Here is a 12,577-nt window from a genome sequence, read left to right on the forward strand (position 1 = left end):
ACAGGACAGCACTCTCCCACATGTTCTCCCAGGTTGCTTAAGAAGCTTGAGGTGAAACTTGGGCGGTTTCGCTCGGCTGATACAAACTGTAAATGTACATGCTGACAGACACTGACTTACTGACCTGTGACTCTCAGTGGTATCACACACTCACACACGCATAACACACACACACATACACTTGCACGCAAACAGTGCTAAATCACTTTAAGAGGGTGACCCAAAGGTGTCTTGACAGGAGCATATGAGCCTGCAGTCCTGCTGTAGTACATGATTTGATGTGAGTCCAAAACACTCCTGGGCTGCTCTCGCTGCCTTGTAATAAACCGTCTCTTTATCCCGCCTTCACTTTTCTATCCGTCACATCATGTGGCAGTTTGGCTCCTGACGTTAAGGAACTGCACTGACTTCATCTACTTTTTGTCAAAGTCACGTACAAACAAACAGAAAAGTGCTTATTGTCTTTGAATCTGCTGCTCAGTCAATCAGTCAGCAGAGGGGGAGTACATGGCTGCTATAGGGGAGAGGAGAGGAGAGGAGGGGAGGGGAGGGGAGGGAGACGAGGCCATGGAGGGGGAGGGGTAAAGTTTGACGGTCGCTCACAGTTGGCACCAAGGACCCAGGATGCTTTGGGGCGGATGGGGAGAGGGGGCAGAGAGAGCGAGGCAGAGGTAGAGAGGGAGAGCTTCTATCGCAAGGGGACGAAGACACCACTGATCCTTTCACTCTTTGCATTTCACCTTTAGGGAAAAGACAAAAAAGAGAAGTGTGGAAAAGGGACGAAAGGGAAAAAAAGGATATGAAAAGAACATGAAAGAAAGAAATCGTCATTAAACGCACTACGAAGTTCTCTCTTTCCCTCTCTTCCTCCATCTCGCACCTCTCTCAATTTAATCTTAAATCCACTCCAATTTCCCCCAAGGGACTCAATTCTCTCTCTTCCTGTAAGTATTCTCTTTCATTCTCTTGCTTTTATTCTCTCAGTGTTTTCAGTGCCTTCTTGTGCCTCAGTGCCCCACTGTGAAATAACGTCTGTGCCACACAAGAAATCTCAATCAATTGCTTGTTATTTGATTGCATTAATGAGTGAGTAGCCTCCTTTTTTAGGACTTCTTCATATTGTAAATAAGTGAGGTGTGTGTGTGTTTTATGGGATTGGGAGTAGGACGAGCACTGTGGTGATTTAGTATGCATAACCTCAGCTTTTCCACAGCACGTGTGTGTGTGTGGTTGTGTGGTTTTGTGTGTGTGTGTGTTTGTCCAAGCTTCCTCTGGGTGTTCCATGGCCGGCCAGTTCGAATCAATATTGTTAATAGGTTGTGTGTGTGCACTAATGCAGCTTATGTAGATTCCCCGCTCTCTCTATTTGAGAGGCAGCTCCACTTCTTTTAGCACATGACAGATTCGAGGTCCTGCTGTCACAGTGCAAAATGTGCGACGCTGTAGGTGTTTGTAAGTTCATGTTTGTCTGTCACGATCAGCGTCCTCTGGCCCTGACGTCCGAGTATCTGCTGGGCGCTTCTGTCTCCTTCGCTCTTCCTCTTCCTCCCCTACTTCCTCTGGCTCCTCGCTCTGTCTCCCTAAAACGCCTCCTTGTCTGTTTAATTCTCTGTGTCGTTAGTTCTGTCTCCGTGGGTGGGCCTCTGTGACTCTCTGTGTGATTATGACAGGCTGTCTATAGGGAGGCCTGCTGTTGCCAGAGCAGTTCGCCGCAGCGTTCAGTCTGCCTGTAGGTCTGAGAGGCTTTGCGTCTCTATTTCCCCCTCCATCTATCTCCGCCGTGCTTTGTGTGCCTCTATCAATATCAGTTTGTGTCTATCAGTGGATTAACAAGCATCTGTCTCTCTCACTCCCCTGCTTCCTCTGCTCCCCTGCAACAGCGAGAGACAGACGGAGAGGGGGTCCATTCCTCCTGGTAGAGTGACACCAGGAATTTCCTCTCTCTCCCTCTACTCCCCCCCCCCCCCCCCCCACACACACACACACACCTCCAGACCCCCCCTCTCCACCATGACACTACTGGCCTCCGAGAGGTCGCTTCTCATCCGGAACAAGTTCCGCTCAGGTGAGGAATCCTGGAGTCTCAGCTCACGCTAATTAAAGCAGAGAAAGATTTATTTCCCCCACAACAATTGGCAACATTAGCATGAATATGCAGAGGTGAAGTGTTCACCAGCTGTCTATCACATGATCAATAGAGTGGAGGTATTGATTGATGGTGAATGGATTTAGTGATGGATACACACAGACAGAGATGTCTTGAACAGAGGTGAAAGACAGCTGAGCCCGGGGCTAAAGATCTCTGCATGTTACCAAGTGACACTTTAACCACCACATGGTTTGTATGATGACTCATATGGAAACACAGATGGGCTTTTACCAGGATAAAGGGCTGCACAATAATTTATTTATTGTTTTTTTTTTTTTTTTTTAATTTTCTAAACGAAAAAATAATAATTAGAAAGATAATGATTTTAGATTTTAATTTTAAAAAATTGTCATCGTGAAGCCAACTTGTGCAATGTTGCACGGGCATTTTTTTGAGTTAGTATCAGTGGAAAACTGCACTTAAAAATGTAGCTATCATTCTTTTTTTTTCTTTTTTTTAATTGGTGCCAGTTATGTTCAGTTCAATCCTCAGTTTCAATGTGACACTTGTTGATTCACATGGAAATACAGACGGGCCTTTAAGATAAATGTTATTATTATTTAAATTTTCTACCAAAAAAAAAAAAAAAGTAAAAAAAAAAAAGAAAAGATTTAAAAAACTTTTTTAAATGAAAAAAAATTGATTTTAATAAATAAAAAAAATATTGTTATTGTGAAGTCAACTTGTGCAATACGGCACATGCATTTTTTTAATTACTTCAAAGAGAGTATCAGTAGAAAAATGTAGCAGTCATTCTTTTTTTTTAAATGGTGCCTGTTCAGTCTTTGATTTGTTCAATAGAAGAATGTTGGAAATAATTTCCTTTCATTTAGAAATTTAAACTAGCAATAAAGTGCTGCAGGAATGAGTCCTAAAACATGGAAATTAGTTAGCATTTTATCACTTCTGGCTTCCTTGTCTTGAAGTCAGTGGGTTTTGGTTACACACCTGAATAAGGTCTGTGCTTGATACAAGGTTAAGAGATTTTCACTTTTTGTTCTACAGTATGAAATATGTCAGTAAACACCCCACTCAAGAGTTTTTAAGCTTTAAATGTCCTTAAAAAGATGTTTGCTAACTGTTGCTAATGCAATTGTAATGTAGTTTGTGTAGCCTAACGTTAGCTTTTTACTTCTGGTGATTGCCTTTACGGAGATGTGATAATCCAAAATCCAAAGGAAAAATCCCACTGGCTTTTTGTCGAGGGAATCAGGGTGACGCTAAGTTCCAGGATGGTCTACAACAAAACGACATCTCTCCATTTGTTGTATCTTAGCAGTATGAAAGCAGCAGAACTGAGTCAAATGATTGTATTATTTATCACAAGTAATATCGTGATCACGATAAACAACATACTGTATTTTCCTCATTTCATGCAGCCCTACCAGCCCCTTTAAGTCCCTACAACATTAAATATTAATGTCTAAATAAGCAACAATCCATGTTAAAATTTGGGAAAAAAGATCCTGAGTTATTGATGATGATATCCTGTCACAGTCTACAAATATTCTTTAGATTCTGAGGGCAAAAGTAATCAAGGAATAGCTGAAAGCTCTAAAGAGTTTTAATAGTCCAACGCATTACTCTGCTTGTTCCAACTTTCAGGACACAACCTGCATTCTGTGACAAATGGCACCGAACAACCCTCCTTTAACTGCATAATTCAAGTCTCCCCACAAGTTGTAGCGGCTGCTGTTGTGTTCCCAGCAGCTGTCGTTAACGGCTGGTAAAATAGAGAGGCGGGGAAATGACATAGACGCAGTCCCCTAGGTGTACAAACACCTGCTGGAAAACGTGATTCCTTGGGGCAGCTGCTCTGTTTGACATCATGTATGTACATAGCTGAGTCTGCGCCAGTCTATAAGGTCTGCAGGTTTGTTTAACTGATCCTTTGTGGAAGTTGTCAGCCATAGTATGATGTGAGTTTGTTGAAGTTCTTATACATTGTTTAATTCCTAACAATTTTGTTATTGTTGAGCTTTGACACAAACTGTTTCCCATGCAAAGTGTTCACAAATGCAGGCATATGCTACATGTCAAGGTCAACGTTAAGAAAATGTGAATCCTAATGATTAAATAATAGTTCCTTACTTCCTTTCTTGCAGCCCCTCATCACGTCTCTGAGCTGCGAGACGTTCAACCAAAACAAACCTCTAAAATAGTTAATTTGAATGATTTTAAGAACCTAAGGAGGCGAAGATAGTCAGTGTTTTACCAATAAATTCCAAAACATTAAAAATGAAAAAGTCAGAAAACAATTAACAAAATTCTTAGAAATCTGTTTATTTTGTCTTAGCTGCTAATCCTTTAACGAGGGTTGACCCCCAGGTTGGAAACTACTGTGTAATCTAATGTAATATATGTTAAGTAGTGGGATTAAGACTTGTACTGGGCCTCCAGTTAAAATACAAAACAATCCAATGGTAGACACACACGCTGAAATCAAACAGAGCAGTGTGATAAGCACTGCTTCCCTAACTTGTTAAGACGACGGAGCACGGCGTGCTAATCTGCTTTAAATCCAGATTTTTGCAACGTTAAACTTTTGTTTTGAGTCGTCAGAGAGGCAGGAAGAGTATAGTTAGCAGCACAAATGAGGATGACGTTAGGAAGAGGGGATGTATGAGAGGCTTGTGGAGAGAGCGGGACAGCTGAAGGGGGGATGGGACCAACAGAAATAGACACACTGAGAGATAAATAGTCACTGCCCTCAACCCCCCCTGCCTGCACAGTCCTCCCTCCCCTCGCCAGGTCTCTCAGGTCTCAAAACTCACCGAAATGTATCATGCCCTACCCTGCTTCACCTGTTTGTGTGCGTACTGAATGCTAATGTGCATATGCGAGGTGTGTAGATGTGTGCCGGCATGCAGGGAGATATTTAATCTACAAGCGGTGCAAAGTCATGGGGTAATATAAGTTACAAGGCCATATCGTTTGACAGTGATCATGCTTACATTGCTCAACTCTTACCTTTCTATGTGTCATTTATTTCTCCGGATCGTTTGTCGTTCAGATCAAACAAACTTACTGTTCCAGCCGGCTCAGTCTCTGCTCTTGTCTTTCAGTCCTGCAGCTGAGGATTCAGAACCGAAGGCAGAGTGAAATCAATGCAGACTCTGGTTAGTCTCTGTGTATCATTTACATTGTGATTGATCCCTGTACACTGTGACTGCAGGTTGGATTTCATATTAATGGACTTCAGGTCACCTGTTTTCACAGACACATGATTGCTTATTGATTCATAAAAATGTCTTGGGAGGTTTTACTGCACTGACCAGCTTTTACTTTCCTTTGGAGTCTAATTTTAAAAAAGGTTAAAGGGTGAGTTCACCCCAAAATACATATATTTCCTCTTACCTGTTGTGCTATTTATCAGTCCTGATTGTTTTGGTGTGAGTTGCAGAGTGTTGGGGATATCAACCAAACAGATGTCTGCCTTCCTTCCAATATCATGGAACTAGATGGCACTCAGCTTGTGGTGCTCAAAGGGCCAAAAAACACTTTTGAAAAACGCAACAGCAATGTCTCTTTGTAGAAATTACAACCCAGTTACTCAAGATAATTCACAGACCTTGTTGTGAGCAGTTTCATGTAGGAACTATTTTCTTTCTACACCTGCCAACCGTATTACTGCGCAGGAGGAAATGTGCATCTACTGTTAGCTCACCTAGCACCACTGAGCTAGCTAACGTTATAGCTTAGCCAGCTGTGGAGGACGCCATTAATGTTTACATCTCATCATTGTCCATGAGTAGATGAGTAGACGCTTCCTTCTGCACAGTGATATGGCTGGCGGGTGTAGTTCAGTAGAGAGAAAGTAGTTCCTACATGAAACTGCTCACAACAAGGTCTGTGGATTATCTTGAGTAACCGGGTCATGATTTCTGGAAAGAGACATTGCTGTTGAGTTTTTTCAAATGTATTTCTTTGAGCACCACAAACCAAGTGCCATCTACTTTCATTATATGGGAGGGAAGGCAGACATCTCCAAGGCTCATATCTCCAACGTTCAGCCACTCAGATCAAAACAATCTAGATTGATAAATAGCACTACAGGTAAGAGGAAAAATATGTATGTTTGATTTTGCAGTGAACTTTACCTTTAATGTTGTTATTCTATACTGCAAATCTAGTTGGATACTTCCAGCATTATTAAACAATATTTGTAACAGTGATAAAATATCAGGGTGCAAAATGTTTATTATGTTTCAGAGGTAGCAATAAGGATCATCACCACAAATATACATAATATACAAGATGTGCATTGGATACAGATACATAAGTCTGCATAGTACAAGTACACATAGCAGGTATCAGAGGTAACATATGCAACAACAACAATATGCTCTACACATCAGGCATTAATACACAAATTCATCCAGATCTGTGCAGTGACGATGATACAGACTAGTCTAGGGTGTAGACATAAAAAAAAGAAACAATCTCAGGGACTTTGTAGACAGGCTGTGCACCTTGCTTCAGTTCCCTCCTCGTTGTCTGAGGCTGAAGCAGGTTGCACAAGAAGCACTGATGCCTGCCAACACAAGAGAGTGCCTCAGATGCTCCGTGCTGCTGTAACTTGGAGGGATGAGCTGAAGGCTGAAAGTGCTTTGTTGATGCACTGGTTCACCTGAGTTGCTGCTCCACTATGCGAGCATTCTGCTGCATTGTCATTTCGTCATATAACTGCATCTCTTCTGTTTCCGCAGGGTTGAAATCTACTTGTCCCCCTCAGAAAGCAGAGAAAGACCAGAGTGAAGCTCTGGTGAGTAGCATCCAGTGTCTCAGTTACATCCAACAGCATCACATAGATCAAATACTGATGCTGATGTCATGTTCATTCATTTAGATGTGTTTGTATAGTTGATTATATTAGAATAAGACCACATTTCTGTTTACCTGTATTGTGAGAAATGATAGCATAGGTCAGTGTTTCCACCACCTAAAAATAATTTGTGCTGGTTTCAGTGGTGAATCTTTGCAGCACAGGATCCCTGCATATGTTTTGGGGGATACACTGGTGTAAATGACTATTTAATGAAGCTGTATGAACTGCACTGTAATCTGTGGGCCCTGTCTGTTGGTGTGACCTGCTGTTTCCTCATGCAGCGTCTAACTGAAGATGGCGCCGCTCAGAAGTTGCCCCCTAGTGGTCTGAACACTGAAACTGCACAAGGTGAAGTCCTGCCTTCAGTAATGTTGATGTCTCCTTCCTGCTTTACCCTGTGTGCTCCCAGCAAAGCAAAGTGCATCCTTACATATTTCCCTACCTCTCTCTGTCTTTCTGTCTGTATTTTATCACGTCTGTGCTGCTCTCCCGCTCCCTGTCGTACAGTGCAAGGAAACGCAGTGTGTAAATCTCGCAATGGGCTTGCCGTTTCATCAGCTGTCAGTTAAATAGATATGTGACCTTGTTGCACACTGTAACTCTGCATTTAAAGCAGCTTGCAAACATATCAGTGATTGACAGCGCATGATAAACCCACCCATCCAGCGATCAGAGCCATCGTTCACTGACATCTCTGTCTTTTTATCTCTCTCTCTCCCCTCCTCCTCTCCGCAGCCTCTAACCTTCCTTTTAATTTGAAAAGACTATTATTATTATATCAGGCTTTTCAAATTATCTGATTTCCCTTTCTGCCCTTTTAAAAACGTTGTGTGAATGTGTTTATGAGTGCGCTCATATCCAGGGGAATACATCTCCCTATGGACAGGAGTGTTTACAATTTCTTATGCCTCTGCTGGTTTGAATTGGGACTGACTGCCTGTGGCAACGCTGTTGTGCATGCTCACATCACATATGTTCTGAAATCCTGTTGCTTCTCCTCTCTCCATTCTCCACTCCTCCTCTCTCTGCTGATCTCCCATCTGTGGCTCATCTCTCCACTTATCTGCACCATTCCTCCCTCCTTCTCCCACCTGCAGAGAGGACTGTGTGTGGGGCCCAGAGGCAGAAGAAGGCTCGCCATGCTCAGGACCTCTCTGAGAGGATCAAACGTCCGCCTGGGTCTGTGGAGCAACAGCATGAACACACACTGCCCCTGGAGAACCGTGAGTCAACACGCATCCGCATGCACCGACACACACAGGCAGAGTCACACTCTCTCCTCTCCTCCTCCTTTGACCTCCTTTCACTTTTCACTTCCTCAGGCCCTGCCTCTTTCCCTCTGTCCGCTGATGTCTTCGAAGATGACATCCCCTCCTGCGCCTCCTCCTCGCCCACTGAGCAACATGGCCTTCACCAATCACCCACCTTTTCTACACTGCCAGGGCTCTCAGGTGACCAACTGCTGAGTGACTTCTCAGGTGTGGCCCCGCCTCTTAACCACAGCGCCGGTCACGCTCAGGTGCGGAAACAACACTGAGATTTAGTTCTGAATAAGATTCATGTCTTTTGGCAGCAACAAGGAAGTCTGATGAATTATTTCCCACCAATAACCTCTAAAAAACATTAAAGTGAATATTAACAGACTGATGAGTTTATAAATAGCCTCATATGTCAGCTCTGATAATCTGATATTCTGTCTTCAGTCTGGTTTGGCGTTGCTCCCGGCAACCGAGGGCATCAGACAACCTATGAGTGTAACACTGAGTGAATCAAACACCATGGCAACAACTGGGAGACCAAGTGGGCTGTATCTGACGTCTCAGACCACACCCCTGCTGCCAAAGGTAATGTGGGGTTAGCCCCTATCACTTTTGCTTTAGTTTATTTAAATTTCACAAGGGTCTCCTTCTTTTAAAATATTTTCATAACATTTCATTACACATACATGTTGTAATATGACATTTTCATCCAGATAAACATTTAGATTGTGTATGTGTGTGTGTATTGTGGAGACAGGTATTCACGGCAGGTATACAGCATAAAAGATAAAAGAGCATTGCAGAGGTCTTCAACCTAACAGGATGGTCACTCGTCTGTTTTGTCAAACACAATGCTCCGCTGTAAGCTGCTCTGCATTCATTACTGTCAATTTGCACTTCTGGGGGAGCTCAGTATTTGCCCTGTAGGTTAACACATTCACATATGAGCAGCATGGCTGTGTGTCAGAACCAGCACATGCTGTCATTTGGAGATTTGTGAGGCATTTGTACAGTTTAACCTTGACATGGGACAAAGACTGTCAAACTACGTGAAATGACTTGACATTTTTTCTGTGATATTTGAGATGCTACTTGAGAAATTACTCGATACAGCCACAGCACAGTTACAGTTGAGGGTAATGTGTCTTTACAGACAGCTCGGCCTCCCAGCCCCACCTGCACCTCCTCCCTGGCCCCCTCCCTCAACTTCAACCATCTCCCCCGCCCACGGAAACCGCGGGACACCAAACCCAAAATGAGGAAACTCAAATATCACCAGTACATTCCTCCAGACCAGAGAGGAGGGTCTGGGACTGGAGGTAGCAATACTTTACTTTCCTACGTTGCTTCACAATCCCTTAATGTGTCTGATCCTAAACAATTATTTATGTCCAGGAGGAGCCAAACAGAAGAACCCTCCTTCTACCCAGTCTTTAGACCCAGCCTACTCCCATCTCCTGAAGCAGCAGCAGGTCATCCTCCAGCTGCAAATCCTACAGAACCAGCAGCAGCAACAACAGCAGCAACAGCTACAACCACAGCAACAGCTCACTGTGGAGCCCAGGTATCCAAACAGATCAGTGCTGATACAGTGTCAGATTGAGCGAACGAGGAAGATCTCTGCTTTATCAATGAGATGTTACACTGGAAACACACTGAGCTATGGCCGTTTGATTCTGCAGAGAAGTGCAGCCACACTAAAAAGTCGGGATAGTTTAACTTTCAGTGGCAAATTGCGGCTTCAGAATACTGCAGCCAGTCAGTGAACAGAGTCCCGTGACCACTGTGACATGATGACCTTCATTGCAAAGAGTTTCTCCCCACCTGAAATACATGAACATGCCTCCCTGTAATTGTTGTGGCGGGCTGCACTTAGCTGCTGCTTGGTGTGTTTTCTGTGTTTGTCCTTAAATAGTTTGGGTGAGTTAATGCTTCTTTTATTCCTTCAGTGAAGATCACAATGGTCTTGTGAAGTCCTCTGGAGCCCTGCCCCTGAATCCCCAACCTGTTCCCGCCACAACAAACCACACCCCTACAGACACAAACCCTACATCCAAGCCTGAGCTTCTCCCTGCAAATCTCGTTGATCTAACAGTAAGAATTGCATGGAAGCACTGAGAGACTAATGGCTGTATTTACAATTCACTGTGATGACAAACTCTTAAGTGTCCTTTGCCCCTTCACCGTTGTATCTTCAGGTGTCAGAGTTGCGGCAGCAGCTGCGTAAGCGCGGCCTCCCCGTCTCCGGCACCAAGCCTGCTCTGTTGCAGCGTCTCCGACCCTTCCAGCTTCCCCATGCTTGCCTCACCCCTGCTCCTCTGTGCCAGCTGGGTACCAGCCTGGAGCCCCTCACCTCCTGTCCCCCACTGCCACCGAGCCAGAGCCCCAGCTCAAGCTCCAGCTCTGGACACGACTCCCCCGGCAGTAGTCCGAACCAACAGATGTACATCGCGGACAGCAGAGTTCCTAATGGGATTCTCAGTGACGCCCAAAATGGAATTCTGAACAACGTGCCGAACGGTTTCTCAAATGCTGTGTCAGTCAGTTTGGCAGGCGAACAGTGTCTTTCCAACACCGTCTTCCTGGCTCCTGCCAGCACTGCCTCAGGAACTCCAAGTCCCAGTCTACCCATGTCGTCCTCCTCGCCCCTGCAGTGTGGGACTCCCTGGAGAACTGAGAGCGAGCAGCAGCAACAACAGCAGCAGGAGCTGAGTGTGGAGCTGGAGATGAGGGAGAGGTTACGGAGCAGGCCCAGGGACCGCTCCACTAACACAGGCAACGAGGTGAGCAAACACAGGCTTGGATCTTTGGTCTATGATGAGTTGGAGAATAACAGGATGATGCTTTCCAGAATTATTAACGTCTTTTTTAAATTATTCCTCCAGTCTTGTGGAGGATCCCTTCATCCGTTCCTGCAACAGGATCCTGGATGCTCCAGAGGGAAGCCAGACACAGACACACAGGCAGAGGTGTTGTTTACACAGGTAAACATGACCAATTAACACATACATATCTTGGATAATTGCTTTTCAAGGGCATGCTACACAGCCCTCAATCTAGAAAACTGGTCAAACGTGGGCACACTCTCATCACCCACCTGTCAACTCATTTACCCCTGCTTGCTAATCAGGTGTTTTGCTGCCAACCGTGTGACGTGATTGGCCAGGATTTTGAGCTGCCAGTGCAGATTACAGCAAGTCCAGCTCAGACCTTGCCTGGCATTCGTAGCTTGGAGGAAGAACTACAGGAGGCGATTCAGAAAGCACAGGTTAGAGTCTGTAGATGAACAGGTAAAGACCACCAAGAGTTTGTTTTGCACAGGATTTAAGCGTTTCTTTTGGCCACAGATGGACCCTCGGCAGTCCATAGATGACATTCTGGATGAGCCTGTGACTTGTGTTGGTAAGTATCCCATAATTCATAAAGAATACAACTTAAGTGACACTTGTATTTCTTTCAGTGTCTTATCCTTTTTACTACCTCGTTTCCAGGCTCTGTCAGTGTCTGTGATCATAAATCCCCTGCCCAATCAGTCCCTGTCCCTTCGTCGCCTCCCCCTCCTCCTCAAGCTGATCAGTCCCAGGCCTCCCAGCAGCAAAAGGACGACAGCTTCCTGCCCTCACCTCTTTGCTCCTCTCTTTTGCTTGAGCTCCCTCCATCTCCCGCTGTAATAAACCCCAGCCAGGTGATCCCAGCTCCTCCCCCACCCCCGATCTGTACCTCCCCTCTGCCATCCAATGGGAAGTCACGAAAACGGCGGGCTCCGTCATCGTTTGATGCTGCCGACTGGCTTGAAACGCTCACATCTGGCCTCCGCCCTCTTACTCCGCCAACTGCTCCTTTTGTTGAATCTGACTTCAGCCTGGATTCAGATCTGAATGTCAGTCGGGTGTTGGATCTAATGATAGAGCAGTGGTGAGGATTTGTGTGCGTGTATCAGTTTGTATGTACAGTAGGAGAGCGCTTTATGTTTCTGATGGTAATGAATGGGGCTAACATGCATCCCACCAAGGGCACAAGATTGTGAATAGCGGCCTCCATCCCTCCATCTGTCCATCCATCATTGAAAGGCTGTCAGAGTCACTGGCTCCACGCAATGTCGAGAGCTGGATTCATTGCAGCGAACAGATTAAACATGGCTTTGATGGGGCAACGAGAGCACAAACACATGCACACACATAGACACTGCAGAGTGCTGTTTAAAAACACTTGGGCTCGGCCAGAAATGGCAAACAAGCAACACATCTGTGGACTGACACACTCCACAGCACAATGTTTGCAGTGCAAAACAAAAGAAAACCTGGTGGCATATTAATTTAAACATGCTTCCTGGCTGTGCTG

At 44.9% G+C, this 12,577-nt stretch overlaps 1 protein-coding gene across 1 annotated transcript; it reads left to right on the top strand.

Moving 5' to 3' along the window:
* Positions 1-639: 639 nt before the first annotated feature.
* Positions 640-12,288, top strand: LOC117266172 (uncharacterized). The gene is made up of 16 exons (XM_033641190.2): positions 640-944; positions 1,881-2,065; positions 5,215-5,268; positions 6,859-6,914; positions 7,259-7,325; positions 8,075-8,200; positions 8,300-8,496; positions 8,681-8,821; positions 9,390-9,555; positions 9,632-9,800; positions 10,186-10,330; positions 10,435-11,019; positions 11,122-11,220; positions 11,367-11,504; positions 11,584-11,638; positions 11,728-12,288. Exons 2-16 carry the CDS (start codon positions 2,011-2,013, stop codon positions 12,153-12,155), a joined length of 2,481 nt encoding a protein of 826 aa, XP_033497081.2. The 5' UTR covers positions 640-944; positions 1,881-2,010; the 3' UTR covers positions 12,156-12,288.
* The last annotated feature ends 289 nt before the right edge of the window (positions 12,289-12,577 follow it).

Source organism: Epinephelus lanceolatus, chromosome 10 (assembly GCF_041903045.1).
Source record: "Epinephelus lanceolatus isolate andai-2023 chromosome 10, ASM4190304v1, whole genome shotgun sequence".
Taxonomy (NCBI): domain Eukaryota; kingdom Metazoa; phylum Chordata; class Actinopteri; order Perciformes; family Serranidae; genus Epinephelus; species Epinephelus lanceolatus.

Excerpts from the sequence above, each read along its gene's own strand:
- LOC117266172 (XM_033641190.2), top strand. The coding sequence starts at position 2,011 with ATGACACTACTGGCCTCCGAGAGGTCGCTTCTCATCCGGAACAAGTTC. Across the intron at positions 10,331-10,434 it reads CAAATCTCGTTGATCTAACA|GTGTCAGAGTTGCGGCAGCA; the intron begins GTAAGAATTGCA and ends TTGTATCTTCAG. Across the intron at positions 11,221-11,366 it reads CAGAGGTGTTGTTTACACAG|GTGTTTTGCTGCCAACCGTG; the intron begins GTAAACATGACC and ends CTTGCTAATCAG.